The sequence below is a fragment of the Callospermophilus lateralis genome, chromosome X (assembly GCF_048772815.1).
Source record: "Callospermophilus lateralis isolate mCalLat2 chromosome X, mCalLat2.hap1, whole genome shotgun sequence".
NCBI lineage: Eukaryota > Metazoa > Chordata > Mammalia > Rodentia > Sciuridae > Callospermophilus > Callospermophilus lateralis.
The window spans coordinates 8,635,164-8,656,340 of NC_135325.1; the positions used below are offsets into that span (position 1 = coordinate 8,635,164).

Sequence of the window (21,177 nt, forward strand, 5' to 3'; positions counted from 1 at the left end):
AGCTAACCTGCAGCCCCAAAGCTAGTTAGTGGACAAGCTATATTTGATCAGATCAAGGTATTAAGTCATAAACTCTTAACCAAGAAAGAGATGAAAGGGCTACATTACAGGCAATTTGTTCAAACAGTTAAAGGAAAACACTATTATCACAGGAGTAAACATGAAATATAGTCATATCATATCAGGGGGCTTTAAGGAACTAGGGGTGGTGAAGCCCAAAGAAGGGGTCTCACTATATTTATGAAGACTGGAAGGTTTTTCTAAAGGATGTCAAGTGGTTGTCCTATCTGTCTACAGAGGATTTAGCGATAGGAAATATATTTTTTTTAATCAACAGAAAGAATTTCCTGACCCAAGAGGTAAAGGGCACCTCCTGCTTCAGAAATATCCATCAGAGATTCAATATCTGTTCTGAAAACACAAAGAAGACCCAATGCTTAGAGGAAGCAGCTCATCTCACATTCTCTTTAAAGATCCCATCCACAATGGGGTTGTAGGTAAGTGGTAAAGCCCTTGCCCAGCACATGTGAGGCACTGGGTTCGATCCTCGGCACCACATAAAAATAAATAAATAAAATAAAGTTATGTGTCCATCTATAACCAAAAAATATTTTTTAAAAAAGATCCCCTCCTTGGGCTGGGGATGTGGCTCAAGTGGTAGTGCACTCGCCTGGCATGCGTGCGGCCCGGGTTCGACCCTCAGCACCACATACAAAAAAAGATGTTGTGTCCGCCGAAACCTAAAAAATAAAAATATTAAAAGAAAAAAAGATCCCCTCCATACCTGGAGTTCACAGAGGGGAACTCCAAAAGGCTAGTCCCTCAGCTTCACTGGTCCAAGATTACAGAGAACAAAGACAGAGCTGGTCTGAATCCTGGAGAGACAGTTCTCAGTAGGAATGCAGCCAGCTGATCTCTACAACTCAGATACAGCAGAGTGGAGTGGATGTCCAAGACGTCACCTGAACTCCATAAACACCTGGCCACATCCTTTGTGTTCAGTCTTGTGGTATGTGTTTTGGCCACACTATTCAAGGACCCTGTGTACCTCCATTCTGGTACAATTGGCTTATTTCAGATCAGTCTGTGAATCACACACATAATTATTCAAATCACTAAAGGTGTGACACTGTCAGTTTAAACAGAAGGCAATAAGCCCTGCACAAGTCTGTCACAGTAACTCCTACCCTGATATATTTTTTTTTCTCCAAACACCAACTAGCCAGGTTTGGGTAGAAAACAGAGAGGTTTTCCTGTGAGGGCTGAGGAAGTCCTCTGTCACTCTCTCTTAAGATTTTACACACATACCATACCCCAGAGGGTCAAAGTAATGCCAAGCCATAAGAACACTCCCTACATCGGAGCCCCCCCCCCAAAAAAAAAGCAAGACTAAGACCTTGAAACCTTACAGGTCTCATAAAACCAAGTATGTGCCCAGCAAAGTAGCCTTGAAAATCAAAAAGAACACAGCAAGTAGTTACTTGCATCAGGATATTCCTGAAGGAAGCCATGATCTGTCTGCCTTTTGTCTTTTATAATCTTACCTTCTGGGCTTCTCTCTAGTACCAAGCATCTGCATCCACATCCCTGTGTCCAGGGGTTTCAAAATTCATTTCTACTCTAGCTTCACCTTCATCAAACTACTAGCCTCAAGTTTCCAAAGCAGATTTAAATCTACACACACAATACTCTCTGAGATCCAGAAAGTGCTACTTACCTTCAAATCTTTCGTTCTGCAAGTGAGAAGCAGCTGTATGTTGCTACATGATCTGACTCCTGGGAAAAGGAAAACTTGTGTCCCCACAAAATGTTCAAGATCAGGAGTTGCCAGACTGCATTTTCCTCTAATTTACATACACAGTGAAGTCATTTCCAACCAACGCCCTTAACAGTTGAGGCCCAAATCTCCTTTCAGGGCATTACTCACATATAGATTAACCACCTTGTGAAAGACAAGAAGTGTGTAGAAGCTAGAAGCCAGGCTCTTTGCTTTGGTCCTGTTTTATTTGGGAGAAACTCTACCCACCTGATGTCCATGTGCTGAGGCAGACAGTTCCGTAAGCATCGGCTTTCATTTACATCTTCAGCTCTGCTTCCCTGCTATGCTGAAAACTCCCTTCAGTCAGCTCTTAGCATTCAAGGAGCATTTATTAATTCAGCTACTATATGGTCTGCCTCATGATGCAATGTTCAGTTTGGCCAATATAGAGGCAGGTAAACAAACATTCATAAAACAATGCTGGTAAGCTGCAATGAAGCTAACATTAGAGCAACAGAGGACATACTGTCTGAGGTGGTTGCCATGGCTATGCCCTTAAATCCCACACCATAATGACTAGAATGAAAAGGATTGATAATACCAACACTGACAAAGATGTGGAGGAATGAGAACTCCCATGGGAATACAAAAGGATATAGTCAACATAGATGCAAAAATTCTCAATAAAAATCTGGCAGATTGAATACAAAAACATATTAAAAAGATAGTGCGCCATGATCAAGTGGGGTTCATCCCAGGGATGCAAGGTTGGTTCAACATACGGAAATCAATAAATGTAATTCATCACATCAATAGACTTGAAGACAAGAATCATATGATCATGTCAATAGATGCAGAAAAAGCATTCGACAAAATACAGCACCCCTTCATGTTCAAAACACTAGAAAAACTAGGGATGATTGTAAAAGCTATCTATGCTAAGCCCCAGGCCAGCATCATTCTAAATAAAGAAAAATTGAAAGCATTCCCTCTAAAAACTGGAACAAGACAGGGATGCCCTCTTTCACCACTTCTATTTAACATAGTTGTTGAAACTCTAGCTAGAGCAATTAGACGAAAAGAAATTAAAGGGATTGAACAGGAAAAGAAGAACTTAAGTTATCACTATTCACCACAATATGCTTCTATACTTAGAAGATCCCAAAAATTCTACCAGGAAACTTCTAGAACTAATAAATGAATTCAGCAAAGTAGCAGGATATAAAATCAATACCCTTAAATCAAAGGCATTTTTGTATACATCAATGACAAATCCTCTGAAAGAGAAACTAGGAAAACTACCCCATCTATAATAGCCTTTAAAACATAAAATACTTGGGAATCAACTTAATGAAAGAGGTGAAAGACCTCTGCGATGAAAACTACAGAATGCGAAAGAAAGACATTAAAGAAGACCTTAGAAGGTGGAAAGATCTCCCTTGTTCTTGGATAGGCAGAATTGTCAAAATGACCATACTACTAAAAGCACTATACAGATTTAATGCAATTCCAATCAAAATCCCAATGACATTCCTCATAGAAATAGAAAAAGCAGTCATGAAATTCATCTGGAAAAATAAGAGACCTAGAATAGCTAAAGCAATCCTTAGGAAGAAAAGCGAATCAGGTGGTATCACTATACCAGACCTTAAACTATAATACAGAGCAATAGTAACAAAAAACAGCATGGTATTGGCACCAAATAGACTGGTAGACCAATGATGCAGAATAGAGGTCACAGAAACTAACCCATACAAATACAATTGTCTCATATTAGACAAAGGCACCAAAAACATATATTGGAGAAAGGATAGCCTCTTCAAAAAATGGTGCTGGGAAAACTGGAAATCCAAATGCAGCAAAATGACATTAAGCCCCTGTCTCTCACCATACACAAAACTCAACTCAAAGTGATCAAGCACCTAGGAATTAAACCAGAGGCCCTGCACCTAACAGAAGAAAAAAGTAGGCCCAAATCTTCATCATGTCAGATTAGGCCCCAACTGCCCTAGTCTGGCTGGGCACAATTCATGAACCACTTGTCAAGCAGAAAAGGAACTTTATTTTTAGAACACACGCAGTACCATAGGAGCTCTTTAGGAAAAACCCTCAGAGCCCAACTGCCACCACGGGCTTCCCACAAGCCTCTCAACCCCCGACTCCTCCTGCTCTTGAGGCCAATTGGCTGGGTCGCATGGGCGGAGCCAAAAGAGTCCCCCAATGAGCAGCTCCGTGGTCTGAAAGGGTGGACAAACAGCCCAAAGAGCATCACCGCAGAGGAGCCAATCAGCTGACAGCTGGAAGTTTGCTGGGGCCACGGTGAGCTAATCAGCTGGAATTTTGTTGAGGCCCATTCGGCTGTGGCTCTCAACACCCGACTTCCTTAACAAGACTCCTATGGCTCAAGAAATGAAATCAAGAAATAATAAACGGAATGTATTCAAACTGAAAAGCTTCTTCTCAGCAAAAGAAACAATCAGTGAGGTGAAGAGTGAGCCTACAGAATGGGAGTAAATTTTTATTACACCCATATCAGATAGCGCATGATCTCTACAATATATAAACAACTCAAAAATCTTAAAAAAAACAAATAACCATATTAATAAATGGGCCAAGGAACTGAACAGACAATTCTCAGAAGAGGATATACAATTGATCAACAAATATATATAAAAAAAAGTTCAACATCTCTAGCAATTAAAGAAATGATGCAAATCAAAACTAAGATTTCATTTCACTCCAGTCAGAATGGCAGCTATCAAGAATATAAACAACAATAAGTGTTGGCAAGAATGTGGGGGAAAAGGCACACTCATACATTGCTGGTGGGACTGCAAATTGGTGCAGCCAATCTGGAAAGCAGTATGGAGATTCCTTGGAAAACTTGGAATGGAACCACCATTTGACCCAGCTATCCCACTCCTGGGTTTATACCCAAATGACTTAAAAACAGCCTACTATAGTGATGCAGCCACATTAATGTTTATAGCAGCATAATTCACAATAGCTAAATTGTGGAACCAACCTAGATGCCTTTCAGTAGATAGATAAAGAAACTGTGGTACATATACACAATGGAATATTACTCAGCATTAAGAGAGAATAAAATCATGGCATTTGCAGGTAAATGGATGAAGTTGGAGAATATCATGCTAAGTGAAGTAAGCCAATCCCAGAAAACCAAAGGCCGAATGTTTTCTCTCATACGAGGATGCTGATCCATAATAAGGATGGCATAGGAGGAATGAAGGAACTTTAGATAGACCAAAGGGGAGGAAAAGGAAGAGAGGAGAGATAGGGGTAAGAAAGATGGTGGAATGAGATGGACATCATTACCCTAAGTACATGTATGAAGATACAAATGGTGTGACTCTACTTTGTGTACAATCAGAGAAATGAAAAATTGTGCTCTATATGTATACTATGAATTGAAATGCATTTTGCTATCATGTTTAATAAATTAGAATAAATAAAAATTTAAATTAAAAAAGGGTATAGTCACATAGTAGGCAAAATAATGTCTCCCCCACCAGAATGTCAATGTTCTAGTCCCCAAAACCTATGCATATGTTACCTTATCTAACAAAAAGGCCTTTGCAGATGTGGTTAAGTTAAGGCTCTTGAGACAAGGAGATTATCCAGAATTTTCTTGATGGGCCCAAGGTAATCACTAGAGAGGTGAGATATTTAAAGTCAAAGTGAATAGAATGAGACAATGGAAACAAAACAAAGGCTGGAGAGAGAATGAAAGATGCTGGCCTTGAGGAAGGGGCCATGAGCCAAGGAAAGAGTACAAGAAACATTCTTTTTTTTAAAAAGACAGAGAGAGAGAGAATTTTTTAATATTTATTTTTCAGTTTTCCGTGGACACAACATCTTTGTATGTGGTGCTGAGGATCGAACCCCGGCCGCACGCATGCTAGGCAAGCGCACTACCGCTTGAGCCACATTCCCAGCCCAAGAAACATATTCTTGCCTAGAGCCTTCAGAAAGGTTTTGCTGATATCTTAATTTTATGACTTCTGACCTCCAGAATTAAGAGATAATAAATTTATATTGTTTGAAGCCACTAAGTTCATGATAATTTGTTACAGCAGCAACAGGAAATGAATACAAGTCACTTTGTAAAATGGTTTGGCACTATCTTCTAAAGCTGAACATATTTCTACCTTATAACCCAGCAATTCCACTCCTAGATATGTAACCAACAGAAATATGTTTGTTTGGGCACCAAGATATATATAAAAATATCATATTCTTATCAGTTTTAGTCAAAAGGAAAATAGATTGGAAATAACCCAACTGTCCAACAACAGAGAATGAATAGAACAAATTGTAGTATAGTCACACAATGTAATACTACTCAAGAGATAAAAAGAAATGGAGCCACAGATATCTGTAACAACACAGGTTTACCTTACAGACATAACGTAAGTAGGAAAAAAATACAAAAATGGATATTTTTGATAGAAAAGTTCTAGAGGTGGATAATGGTGATGGTAGCACAATGATGAGTGTACTTAATGCTACTGAACTGTACTGTTAAAATGGTTCAAATTGAAAACTGTTATATAATTTATCACAATAAAAAGTACATAATACATGAATCTATTTTTAAAAATTTAAAAACAAGCAAACTTATCTACAGTGAAAAGAGGTGAACAATACCTTTAGCAGGTATTAACCAGGAAGAGGTATGAGGGAGCTTTCTGGGTAGCAGAAATGTTTAATTTCTTGATATAGGTATTGGTTAGATGGGTACATACATAAAAAATTCATCAGATTATATATTTAAGATTTGTGCACTTTTACCTGTAGTCCCAGTAGCTAAGGAGGTTGAAGCAGGAGGATCAGGAGTTCAAAGTCAACTTCAGAAACTTAGCAAGGACCTAAGCAACTCACTGAGACTCTGTCTCTAAATAAAATACAACAAGGGCTGTGGATGGTGATTGAATCCCCAGCCCCCCCCCCCAAAAAAAAAATCTGTGCACTTCAACTTCCAAATGCCAGTCCTGATTTTATTTGCACATGGTTTACTTACATAAGCATAGTCAACACTCTAATGGAAAATGGAAGAGAAAGGCAAAAAACCACCCAAAGTATGTGTGATGAGGGAAGGGTTCAGGGAGGTGAGGTATATACTGAAGGAAGAACAGGGTAGACAAGGATGAAGATAGCAACAAAGAAAAGAATTCTGGGCAAAGAAAACAGCATGCACATGGTCAATCAGATATAAGTGGATGTAAAGTGTGCTGGACACTATGAGCTGGTGGTCACTGGCCAGAGGGGTAAGAAGGAGCCTACCTCAGCAAGCCTGGAAACTCCATCAGCAGTATAGACTACTCTCTAGGAAGTACTAGGCAGGCATTAAAGGAAGTTAAAGCAAGAAAGTGACAGGATGAATCCACAACAGGAAAGGTAATCTGGAAGAGACCTCTAAGGTTTTTGTGATGTTGGTCAGGTCCTAAATAACAGGATCTGACCCAAGGCACTGGCCACAGAGATGGGGTCATGAGAGATAAAGGCAGAATCTCCAGGCTTGGGTGTAACGGGACCAGGGGCTCCAAAGCTATGTGGTTGATGATCCTGCCAACAAAAGTGAAGACCAGCCATATATTTCCTTCAGCCTTTTGGACCAGTCATGGAGGATCACAGTGTTGCAGAGTTAGAAAGCACCAATAAGATCCACCTACTATACTGTCTCATTTACAGACAAGCAACTGAATTCTATTGCCAATGCCTGAGGCCACTGTTTGTAAGGAGCAAGCTAGAACGAGAGCTGAGATTTATCTACCTTAGCAAGTACATCCTAAAGAATAGGGAACATGGGCTGGGGATGTGGCTCAAGCGGTAGCGCGCTCGCCTGGCATGCGTGAGGCCCGGGTTTGATCCTCAGCACCACATACAAAGATGTTGTGTCCGCCGAGAACTAAAAATAAATAAATAAATAAATATTAAAATTAAAAAAAAAAAAAAAAAAAAAGAATAGGAAACATGACTAATTCAGTTGTGGTGCCCAACGCCCCCAAATGCTCTTACTAAAATCAGGTCCCACTACTGAATTCTCTGACTTGGGCTTGTAGTCCAGGTCCCTGTCAACTATTCCTGCCAACCTTTTACTGGAAAAGTTCTCCCTGAAACTCACCTGAATCCTACATATCTAATGGTTTTTTAATGCCTTCTAAGTCAATCTGGTTTCACCAATCAAGCTATATAACCAAAGACTCTGGTTTCAGTCTTTACTCTTCAATGATGCCAACCTGATAAGCTGAGACAGGGATAAAAAGGAGTTAGCTGACTATGGATACCAGGAGCCAGAAATAAGACGCTGTCGGGGACAGTTCCTGTGGCCTAGGGCTGTCCCCTGCCCAAGGAAAGATGGGGCTTGGTTTTGGGCCAAATCAGCCGCTTTGGCGTAAACAAGTTTGTGCCTGTACCAGGAAGTCCACCCCATTGGCCGGTAGAAACCACAAGAGCTCGGGCCCAGTAAATGCTTCCTGTCTTTCCTATTATGTGTCCACAAGGTTGAGATGTGACCTCCTCTGTGATTGGCTCCTATGTCCTATATATACTACGCACTTTCTTGGTACCGGGTTCCTCTTGTTGCGCCTTCAATAAAACCTGTCACAGTTCCGCTGGGTCCTTGTCTTTCTTTTGTTCGACTCTGCTGGACGGAGTCGACAGACTTGTCTATTAGTTTCATCACTGCCTTACAGACCTGATATGAACCACAGGAACTAACTGCTGATTCTGTTCTTGGTGGCCTATAAGCAGCTTAGAGTAGTTGAGTGACAAGTGCCAAATACCAGAGCATGTATAGGAGAAAACAAGAATAGATGGGTTTGAAGAAACTTGTTTGAGATCTGAAACTCTTTCCTCATTTGTGATCATAATCTGGCAAGGTTAGTCAACATCTATTTAGCTGCACAATAGGCTTCCAATATGAAAGCCACTATGGCATGTGGTTATATAAATTTAAATTTTTAAAAATCAGATACAAGGGGTTGGGGTTGTGGCTCAATGGTACTGTGCTTGCCTCACACATGTGAGGCACTGGGTTCAATCCTCCAGCACCACATAAAAATAAATAAATAAAATAAAGGTATAAAAAATAAAAATAAAAGTCAGATACAAATTATAAAAATTCAGTTATTCAGTGCTCAACAGCCACATATAGTTGGTGCCTACCACATGGAACAGCTTAGATCTAGAACATTTTCATCTTCAATAGCAAGTTTTATTAGACAGCACTATATCTTGTGTGTCTTATCTCCTGCTTGAAACAACAGATTGATTGTAAGAGGCACTTACTCAACTCTGAAATCATCTTGACATACCAATGAGGAAAGAATCTTCTTAATTTTTAAGAACTAAAGATAAAATTAGGTACCACAAAAGACATTCAGCATTCTTTGGCAAAAAGGCAGAGTTGGGGCTGGAATTGGGGCTCCATGGTAGAACGCTTGCTTAGCATGTGTGAGGCACTGGGTTCAATTCTCAGCACTGCATATAAATAAATAAAATAAAGGTCCATTGACAACTAAAAAAATATTTTTTAAAAAAGGCATTGAGTCTCGAGTCTCCTCAGGCCTTGCAGTTGAAACTAAGGGAAACCAAAATATAACTAAGAGAAATTAAAGCTCAACAGGGTATACTGAAACAGCCCATTTCTGTCACTTAATTATTCTTCTATAAAAAAGGTTAATCTCATCCCAGAAGATTATAGAGATATGTAGAAATGAATGGGCCATTAATAAGAAGCAATTATTCTTTTTTTTAAATTTTTTTTGTAGTTGTAGATGAACAGCATGTCTTTATTTTATTTATTTATTTTTATGTGGTGCTAAGGATCAAACTCGGTGCCTCATATGTGCAAGCCAAGCACTCTGTCCCTGAGCTACAGCCCCAGCCCAAGAAGCAATTATTCTTTAGAAAAACTCATGACTGATGAAAATAAAATCAAGCGAAGTGGAAATTTAGGTGAGTGAGGAGGGGGGGAAAAGAGCAGGAACATGTTTTTCATTAAGAAATCTGCAATTATAATTAGCAATTTTAAAAAGAGCTTTTGGTCTAAAGACATAACTAAAATTGCTTAAATAATATTGGCTATCTTGCTAATGAAAATGATCTCTGTTAAATTTTGTTCATAGTATATTCTCCACTGGGGGGGGGGGGGGGAATTACCCAAATGCAAGGAATGTTTCCACTGAAGGCTGTCATAATATTTCACCACCAATCGTCACCCCTGACTAATGCTCAGGCAAAGTGAACACATACAATTAGTAAGGCAGAAAAGAGCAAAACCTTCTAAGTGATACCCTCATACACAATGCTGTTTCCCTTTAGTCAGTGCAGTACTGAAAACATGTGCTTAGGTGCTGAAGGAAGAGAACATACAGGGATACCCTTGAGGCAGAAGTTGTTTTAGAAAATAAGCATAGCAGGAAACTCTATTTTGCTCAGTTTAAAATTCTGATGGTTATTTGGGTTAGTGGCATATATTAAGTTGTTTTGGAACAGGGACACAGAACACCACTTAATAAAGGTCTTCAGGTGCCTGGACAAAGACTCCAGCTGCAAGGACAGTTCTTGCTCTATATTTATTTACTTTAAAAAAAATTATTTATTTATTTTAGGTTTTTTAGGTGGTCTTAATACCTTTATTTTATTTTTAATGTGGTGCTGAGGATCGAACCCAGTACCTCACGCATGCTAGGCGAGCATGCCACCACTTGATCCACAACCCCAGCCCTTGCTCTATATTTATTAATTTCAAGTAGTCATTTATGTCCCCTCCCCTTTTCAGAAGGAATTAAAGCTGTTGATAGAAAATACAGTAGAAATAAATATGAAAATGGTCAAGAAAACAAAAAACAAGGGTAGGGACAGAAAAATGAAGCCGAGAAGCAAGTTAATCCAATATATGAACCATAGCAAGTGGGGTATCACACTGGTTGGCTTCCTAATCTAACAGTCAACTCTTTAAGGACCAGTTTTCAAAGGTAAAGATTAACTGCTTGGGGGACAACTTAGTTCAGACAGGAACTTGTCCTACCGGTCCTGAAGTGGATGCTGGAACTGCCCTTGCCCAGTAAGGTCCTCTTAATTAAAAGGAGAGAACCAGCTTAGAATACACTGGAACTGCCTAATGGTGTGATCTCAATTAGTTATCTGTTCTAACAGATTGGCCAGAATACGCAGGTGGCTTTTGTAACAAAGCACTAAGAAGGTATGACTCCAGCTCTGGGGGAAGAGATGATCAGATCCCACTTCACAGAGCCCAGGGAATCCCAACTCAGCAGACCTCACCCAACAAGGGGAGGGGGTTTCTCAACCAGACCCACATGGAATCTGGGAGATTCTGAGCTGGTTAACACTCTCTCCTTCCACAATTACAGTTTTATGATTTTTCTGTTTTCTCTCAATAACAGCTTAATAATTACCATGATGTCAAGCCCACCCCATTTCCACAGTCTGTCAGGTCCCCAAGATGATAATCTGTGTAATCACAACCATAGCATACTCCTTTTGCCCAGACTGGGGAAAGTAAAAGCAACTTCTTCCTCAAGAGCCCAGGCACCCAAGCCTGTTTTATCTTATTGTAGGGGAGACCATTTTATCAAAATGCATTTCCATTTCCACAAACCTCAACCATGCAGAACAGATCCAAGCTGGACTCATTACCATAGCTTCATACCATACTCAACAGCATATAACTGTACTCAATACCCTAGCACTCTTAGTACACTGTGAGGCTCAATCTAAATCACAGAACACTTTCCCATAATGAAGACTTTTTTAGATCAGTGCTGTCCAAGACAGCAGCTACTAGCCAGAGTTGGCTATTGAGTACCTGAAGCATGACTAGTTCAAACCGAGACATGCTAAAGATGCAAAATACACACTGGGTGTAAAGACTCAGTGCAGAGAAAGTAAGATATCTAACCAATAACTTTTTATACTAATTTAATGTTACAATGATAATATTTTGGCTGGGTGTGGTGGTATAATCCTAGTAGCTCCGGAGGCTGAGGTAGGAGGATCACAAGTTCAAATCCAGCCTCAGCAATTTAATGAGGCCCTAAGCAACTCGACAAGACCCTCTCTCAAAATTTTAAAAAGGGGGTGGGGCTGGGGATGTGGCTCAGTAGTTAAGCACCACTGGGTTCAATTTCTGGTACCAAAATAAATAAATTAATAAAACGATAATATTTTGGAAAGACTGGACTGGGTCAAATTATATAAATTTCATCCATTCTTTATTTTTAAATGTGGCTACTAGAAAATTTGTATTAGCCAGAACTGATCTATACTATTATTTAGTATTTTCCTTTGACATTTATTTCCACTTTTTACTTATTCTGACTATATTCATGAAACCACAGTTTGATATACCAGTTGAATTTTCATGACACAACTAAATGATCCATAGAATTATTAAGCCAAAGTTTGAAAAGATAAGTTTATCCATGTGCAACCTAAAACCCTCTCATAGTACCACACCAACTGGGAAATGCTGGCCCACAGCAGAGCTACCCAAAATGTGGTGTGTGGCCTTCATGGATTGGTTTTGGTCTCTTTATTGTTCATTATCAGTTCTCAGTAAGGGCATAAATGCAGAGCATGCATGCTGAAACATTTACAGCAATTTTACAGAGTAATTTCATGTCTACTGATATATTTGAATCTAATATTTATTCTAGTCTCATATTTTAAAACTGGGACTTGAAGGCTGGGGATGTAACTCAGTGATAGAATACCTGAGTTCAATCATGCTCAGTACTGAAAGAAAGTGGGGGGAGGTGGGGAGGCAGGCAGGCAGGTGGGGAAGGGGTGGAGAAAGGAAGCAGGTTGGGGGGAGAAGATTAAAAATTAATTGGGATTTGTATTTTTCTGTGTCTTTTATTTTTTCTAGTAAGTCTAATTTATTGCTTTTTTTTTTCTCTTTCTTTTTAACCAACCACAGACTGGAAATTAGAAAGAAAACCAAAAATTGGTCATTTACTAAAGTTAGTTTGAAACACTAGCCTGGAGTATCAAAGAATCTTCTGCAATTCTTCCAGAGGCACAGTAAGCCTCATGCTCAATCACACCCAATATAGCTTCCTAAGACAGTAAAGTTGATTATGGTTTTCTTCAAAGATTTTCAAGAATAAAGGCTGGTACAGAAAGGATGGGAATTAATTCCTACCAGACCAGGAAATTCTATTAAATGGAACTTTTCCTCCTCCAAGCATTTCAGTTAATAATGTTTTTGCTGTAACAAAAACATTCTAAGAAATGAGCTCCTCAACACCTTTGGGGAGAAAAACAACTCTGTACTAAGGAAAAGGCACACAAAATCCCTGTAAGATATAGATGGAAAATACAGAGCTACATCTTGAGAGCAGTAAAGAAGACATGGGAGGCATGGCCCAAGTACAAAAGAAGCTTGTTATTGTCTATCTGTGGAGGCACAGTGACATGGAGGTTAGAAATACTCAACAGTGTCAGGTGCAGTGGCAAATACCTGTAATCCCAGCTTTTGGGGAGGTTGAGGCAGGAGGATCACAAATTCAAGGTCAGCCTGGGCAATTTAGCAAGACCCTGTCTCAAAATAAAAAAAAATTTAAATATTTTTTTAGTTGTAGATGGACACATTTTATTTATTTACTTCTATGTGGTGCACGGGATTGAACCCAGTGCCTCACACATGCTAGTCAAGCGCTCTACCACTGAGCCACAACCCCGTCCCTTAAAATACAATTTTTAAAAAGGGCTGGGGACGTAGCTCAGTGGTAGAGTGCTTACCTAGCATGCACAAGCCCTGGGTTCAAACCCAAGCATCATAAAAATGTAAATAAATCCAACTTTAAAAGAGGATAAAGAACTCTGATTTCCTGAGAATCTAATTCTTAGCCTTTGCTGCTCAAGTCCCGCCTTATTTAGAATCCCTGGGGGAGGCTCCCAGAACTTCCAGTTTGCACCCCTATATTCTCCTGTTCCAATGCAGGAGATAAAAGATATGCAGGTGCAAGAACATCAAGGAACCCCATCTTACCTCAAAGCAATTCCCTCCCTGCGAGGGAATGATAAAAGTTCTGAGATGTCCTAAATTAAATTACAAAGGGCCAGAAGATGGAATGAAGGAGAGATGGGGAAGGTTAATCAAAAGACCGTGGGGGGATGGGGGAGGGAGGATGGAAATGGGAAAGACAATAGAATAAATCAGACATAACTTTTCTACATTCATATATGAATACACGACCAGTGTAACTCCACATCATGTACAACCAAAAGAATGGGATGTTATATTCTATGTATGTAAGTAAGATACGTCAACATTCTACTGTCAAGTATAACTAAAAAGAACAAAAAAAGGAATAAGATTCTAATTAGAACAAGTTATACTTCATGTATGTATAATATGTCAAAATACATTCTGCTGTCATGTATATCTAAAAAGAACAAATAAATGGTTGGGGTTGTGGCTGACTGGCAAAGCACTTTCCTTGCACATGTAAGACAATGGATTCAATCCTCAGCACTACATAAAAATTAGTAAACAAAATAAAGATATTGTGTACATCTATAACTAAAATGTTTAAAAAAAGAATAAAAAAGAAAGATTGGTTTAGGAATGGGGATTTAGCTCAATGGTAGTGCACCTGCCTAGCATGTGTGAGGCCCTGGATTTGATCCCTAGCACTGCACACAAAGACTGTTTTATATTTTTTAATTTATTATTTTTTTCCTCATTTTTATTGGTGCATAATAGTTTACATATTGAGGGGAATTTGTGGTGACATATTCATACATGCACACGATATGACAATATAATTTGGCCAAAATCACTCCCCAGCTTACCCCCCAAACCTCCCACCCCTTGGTCTCTTTCCTCTACTGATCTCCCTTTGATTTTTAGGAGATCTACTCCCACCTTTGCTTTTCTTTTTTCCCCTTTAGCTTCCACATATGAGAGAAAACATATTACCCTTAACTTTCTGAGTCTGACTTATTTTGCTTAACATGGTTTCTAGTTCTACCCATTTTCCTGCAACTGACATATTTCATTTTTCTTTATGGCTAAATAAAACTCCATTGTGTATTTATACCTCATTTTCTTTATGCGTTCATCCATTGATGGACACCTAGGCTGGTTCCATAATTTTGCAATTATAAATTGTGCTGCTATAAACATGGAGTTGATTATGGTTTCACTGTAATAAGATGACTTTAATTCTTCAGGGTAAATACCAAGAAGTGGTATAGCTGGGTCATACGTTTCTATGCCTATTTTTTGAGGAGCCTCCATACTGATTTCCATAGCAGTTGTACTAATTTACAGTCCCACTAACAGTGTAAAAGTGTTCCTTTTTCTCCGTATCCTCTCCAGCATTTATTATTATTTGTATTCTTTTTTTTTAAAGAGAGAGAGTATTTTTAATATTTTATTTTTTAGTTTTCGGTGGACACAACATCTTTGTTTTTTGTATGTGGTGCTGAGGATCGAACCCGGGCCGCACGCATGCCAGGCGAGCTCGCTACCTCTTGAGCCACATCCCCAGCCCCTGTATTCTTTTTTTAACTTTACCTTTTTATGTGGTGCTGAGGATCAAACCCAGGGCGTCACATATGCTAGGCAAAAGATCTACCACTGAGCCATAACCCCAACCCCTATTATTTGTATTCTTGATGACTGTCATTCTGACTGGTGAGAGAGGGAATTTCAGTATAGTTTGATTTGCATTTTCCTAATTGTACATTCTTGAATGTATGTTAAAACTTCAAAATATTTTTTTTTGGTACCAGGGATTGAACCCAGGGGCGCTTAATCACTGAGCCACTTCCCCAACCCTATTTTATTAGAGACAGGGCCTCACTAAGTTGCTTAGGGCCTCACTAAGTTTCTAAGGCTGGATTTGAACTGGCAATCCTGTTGCCCCAGCCTCCTGAGTTTCTGGGATTACAGGCGTGCACCACCATGCCTAGCTCAAAACCTTAAATTTTGCCATTGCATCCTGCTTGTGGTCCCAATCTAAAGGTACCTATCCCCAAACCTTTGAGAATCTTTTTATCAACAGCTAATGGAGATTCAACAAAAATAACTTATGCCCTCCTTTTCCAAAGTTTCATTATAAAGCATCTGGTTTCTTAGAGCACAGACATTTTTCCAACTGCCATCTAGCCTGGTTGCTGGTGGCTGAGGGAACTTGCCCCAGAACTGCTCCTTTTTTTTTTTTTTTTTTGGCTAGCATCTGTATTGGCTCAATATTCCCTTGTATTTCAGAGATCCTTAGGTCTCATGAGTTTTCGTTTAACAGGAAAAATGGGCAAATGAGTTCAACTTGGTAAAACAACATTTACGTACAGAATGCCACTGGAAAGTTCAAGAGATCTCAGGAACCATGCCTTCTAGTTCCACCATCTCAAACTTTTCCACTGACACAATTATTTAATCCAACTCATTAGTATTTACTGAGCATTCAACCCTGCTTAGCTGCTCTCAGCATAACACAATTGGCAAGCACTGGTTACAGACATATTGTGCACAAAAACCCTGAGGGAGGGTAGATGACCATCCAATTACCCTCTGTACCAGGTGGCACTGACAGAGGCACCTATAACATGAACACAGGCCTTGCCATCTGGTTAAAGATCTAATAGAGGAAATGCACATAGATAATAATGACTAACCAGCTGGAGCATTTCCTGTGTGTTGAGCACTGCCTTACCAATATTAACTGCTGTATTCTCAAGATTGTGCTCCATCTGAGTCTTAAGTCCATCTTTTTTTTAATATTTACTTTTTAGTTTTAGGTGGACACAATATCTTTATTTTACACTTATGTGGTGCTGAGGGTCAAACCCATTGCCTCGTGCATGCTAGGCGAGCACTCTACCACTGAGCCACAACCCCAGCCCCTCTTAAGTCCATCTTAAAGAAAACCAAGGTTCAGTGATGTCAAATAACTTCTCCTAAGTGACACAGGGGGAAGGATAGAGCTGGCATTTGCACCAGGCAGTCTGGACCTCAATCTACTCAGCTTTAGAGGCAGAAACAGCCACCAGTACAGAGTCTTTTCTGCACTGAGCACTCGAATGAACACCTATCTAAAGGAACTGGAAAGTTAATGTAACACAGGCAGAATAAGAGTGCTTTGCTGGAGGTAGTACAGGCACTGACAGGAAGAAGTCCATTAATTCTGACTGAAAGAGCCCAGAGAAAGTGAACCCCTAAAGGGAAAAGGGGAGAAGGGGGCACTGCAGGCTGAGAATAGCACAGGACCAGTGTGACAATGATGTAGTCTGGCAAGACAGTAGAGATCTGGTGATCCTATCTGCTGGATAAAGGTATTTAAGCAGATAGAAACAAGAAGCACTTGCTCCTCATTTGTTATGTTGTGCATATAACACAATCACTAAAAAGAACAGTACATTCTGTAATTTCTACTGAGGATAGGTAAGTAAAAGGAAAGAAAGAATGAATCACTGGTGGGTAATGGGAACAAGCACAAGGTTTCAATATCCTGTTGTTAGAGGAAACAACCAGAGGTATTCCCTTGCCATCATCTACAACAGCTCCTAGGAAAACCACTCACCCACTAATATCCCCCAATTGTACAGAGGTAACATTGTTGGAGAGCCTAAACATCTCAGGCCTTTCTGTCTTTTGCAGTCTCCACAGTGCCCAGCACAAGCTTAGGAACAACAGTTGATCCTCTAGAAATACTGGTTAATTCTCTTTAGAAATGGGTCCCAAATGGTCAAGCTTTTGGTGACCAAGAATGATTAGTATTAGGATCTTAATAAAAACTCAAGAATCAATATTTTTTTTAATTCTTAAGACATTTTCTTAGTACCTGGCCTCCCTAGCCCCTAAAGAACAAACTGTGATACCACCTGGCACTTAAAGTGAACATGCCAATTTCACCACACCAACCTTAAGACACACAATTGTTTATTTAATCCTTTAAACCTTCACACATCTTTCCATTATTTCCAATTTCAAATGAAGGAAATCTTCAGCTAATCTCAATAACAGTAAAGTGCATTAAATGACCATACAATAGAGTTTCCAAAGAGAACTTAAGAATCCCCCCACAGCTGGGCACCATAATGTGCATCTGTAATTCCAGCTACACAGGAGGCTGAGGCAGGAGGATGGCAAATTGGAGGCCAGCCTGAGCAACATAGTGAGACCTATTTCCAAAAAAAAGAAAAACTGAAGGTCCACCTCTAATTAGTACAACAAAACATCTAAATAATTTACTATTTATACTCTCAATGAAATAAAAATGCAAGTTCAAACAACCTCCCTTTTCCAAATTTTTATTCAACAAGGTCCCCAATGCCAGGAAGGAGCAGTTTTGGTGGGTGTTCTGGGTTCTTCCTTACCAGACGCAGTTTGAGTTTCTCAAGCTTTAGTATGAAAATGGAAGTATTCATTTAAAAGTTATTCATATTACTACCCTGTGATATTAAGTTCTGCCTTTAAGGAAAAGCAAGATAAAAACCACAAACTGGTTCCAGCAGTTCGGAAGGTTGATGCAGGAGGATGGCAGGTTCAAAGCCAGCCTCAGCAACTTAGCGAGGCCTTAAGCAACTCAGGGAGACCCTGTCTGTAAATAAAATATTTAAAGGGCTGGGGGATGTGGCTCAATGGTTAAGTACCCCTGGGTTCAATCTCCGTTCAAAAAAAAAAAAAAAAAAATTAAAAACCACAAACAAAAATAAACAAACAAAAAACCCCACAAACTGGAAATGATTTAAGCCATCCCTTCCCATCCATGAATGATGTGACTTAAGGCCCTATCAGAAAATATTTACCCTAACCCCAATGAAAAGCATGTATAAGTGACTAACGAACATTTCCTTTGATTTTTTCCCCTTCCTTGGTTTACCTAATGTATAACACTCATGTCATCTCTAAGTGATAATAATTTACCAAATCATACAAAAATTTGTGCAGTTTTTGTATGCATGTTAGACTGCAGTAAAAAAAAATGTTTTAAAATAGCTCACATTATTAACTGAAAGAAAAGGGGGGGGGGGGGAATGCTGCCAGGAAAAATAGCATGGAATTCGTTTCCATGTTGCTTACACCACCCCCACCCCCGCACTACCTGGGACCACTTTACCGAAGATTAGCACCAGAAGACGCGAGACCTGCTTATCAAATTCTGCCAAATACCTTCACAACCTCCCATTTGGGCAGCCTGTACTGGGACCAGCCCCCCATGGCTCTCCGCAGCTGCAGCCTCATTAGCCGCGACCCCACGTGAAGGGGCAGCTGCCGGGCCAAACACCTGGGTAGCCTACCCAAGGCTTCAGGGATAGCATCCTGGTGGCAGAGGTCACCCATCCCAGAGGCCGCTCTCTCTGCTCAGCAAGTGTGGGTTACACCGGTTTAATTCCCGGGGGGCATGCTGAGAAGCGCAAAGCCACCTTAGCCGCAGGCTGCAGCCACCGCTCCTGCGCGTTTTTTCAGGACGCAGAGAGAGCAGACGCGCAGGCTGGGAGGACTGGGGGAGGGCGTGGGAGGGGGGCCGACCCCTAGAGTCGGCTCGATCCACCTCGATGCCCCCTCCCCCAACAGCTGTTTCTCAAGGACATAGTCTGGTATCCCAGAACCCCCTCCGGCACCGAGCGTGAGCCCCCCCGCACTTCCATCCCAAACACACTTGCCACCCACCCAAAGGCGCACCCTTGGGCGCATCCACTCACCCAGACCACGATGAGGTAGGGAGACCCCGCCACCCGTACAAAAAAGAGGAGTAGCCTCGGGATCCGGCGCCCAATTGACCTCAGGCGGGGGAAAGGGCGTTTATCCAAGCTCTGCGTGCGCCCCCACCCCCACCGCTCACTATCGGCTGCCTTGCGCGGCTGCCCCGCCCCCCAGGGGTCCGAAGCCCTCTGGATCCCCAGGCACTCCAAGGGCCTTACCTGTAGGCCGGTGGTTGGGTGGCGAGGTTCGCACAGCGCCTGGCTCAGCCATCTTCCCGGGGAGCGGGGTGCCCCTCGCATTCCCCTCAGCACGGGATCCCGCCCCGAAAACGCCTCCACGCTCCATTGGGATGCGCCGGCCGCACAGGCGCACTGCCTGGCTAGCCGCGCCGCACTGGACCCGCGCGCGTCCGCATGCGCACGCGTCCTCACACCACGCGCGGTCCTCACACCGGCCTGCTGCGCCGCACCGGAGCCTCGCGCACCCGCATGCGCATCAGTTAACAGCGCGCGCGTTCCGGTTCTCAAACAGTGCGTGTATAACGTGCACATGCAATGTACATTACAGGTCTCACACAGATTGCACGTAGCGTGCCCATGCAATATGCATAAAAACCGTAACGCAACGTGTACACAGGCTCATACTGCTAAACGTATAGTGCACACATACACCAGACCTGCGCGTGCACACGCGACGTGCACACCCAGCTTAAACACACCTTCCACGTGGTGCTCACACAGTGTACACGTGCTCACCCAGTACGCACACACCCTCACATGGCTCAGTGCTGCGGCTCTGGATACAGTTGCCAAGCTAGGTCCTCAGGTGCGCGCCACTTGGGCCAGTGTCATGTGTGCAGATGCCATTGGAGGACCCATTCTCTGAGCACAGTTAGGTTCAAGTTTTTTGTTTGTTTGTTTGTTTGTTTTGGGTTTTTTTGTACGGGGATTGAACTCAGGGGCAGTCAACCACTGAGCCACATCCCCAGCCCTGTTTTGTATTTTATTTAGAGACAGGGTCTCGCTGAGTTGCTTAGTGCCTCGCTTTTGCTGAAGCTGGCTTTGAACTCCTCATCTTTCTGCCTCATTCACCCGAATCACTGGGATTATAGGCAAGCAACACAGCAGGCCAGGTTCCAGTTCTTGAGTAGCAGCTCTTCACGGCCCCTACTCCGTCCCAGGCAGGCGTGTGGTCATCTAGTGTGGGACAGCAGGCTATCAGGATTGGTTTCCAGGGAAAGGCAAGTCAGGATGACTTTGGCCTTTCAACCATAGTCCATTTAATACACACCTCAGAAACCTCAGCGAGGACCACCTCTCTGGGAAGACATACATAAGAAGTTGCCTCAGGAATAGAGGTCAGGAAAGGGGGTGGGTTCTTTCCCCTGGACATCCTTTCCCCCATGTCCCCTATATTTATTATCTTTTCAGAAATATACTGAAGGATTTGGAAGTGTACCTCACTTGTGGAGCACTTGCCTAGCATATGTACGTAAGGATGAAATTTTGATTCCCAGCGCTGCAAAACAACAACAAAAAAAACCCAACCATACTGAAAAGACATCTTTACCTGATCTGCTCAAATCCTCAACTGTTCATCCAGGCATACAAAGCCTGTCAAGTGATAACCTTTCCTTGTGTAACCCAGGCTGCACGTTTTTCTGTTGGACAGTGATCAAGTTGAAGATCATTCCCACCCTGGGGTAGAAAAG

General features: G+C 41.4%; 1 protein-coding gene across 1 annotated transcript in view; it reads right to left on the reverse strand.

Moving 5' to 3' along the window:
- Positions 1 to 19,760, reverse strand: part of Map7d2 (MAP7 domain containing 2) — a 107,391-nt gene extending 87,631 nt beyond the window's left edge. Inside the window, exon 1 of the mRNA XM_077106812.1 lies at positions 19,685 to 19,760. Within this exon, the coding sequence (XP_076962927.1) occupies positions 19,685 to 19,736 (52 nt within the window). The 5' untranslated portion in view covers positions 19,737 to 19,760. The remainder of the gene's footprint in view (positions 1 to 19,684) is intronic.
- Between the last annotated feature and the right edge of the window lie 1,417 nt (positions 19,761 to 21,177).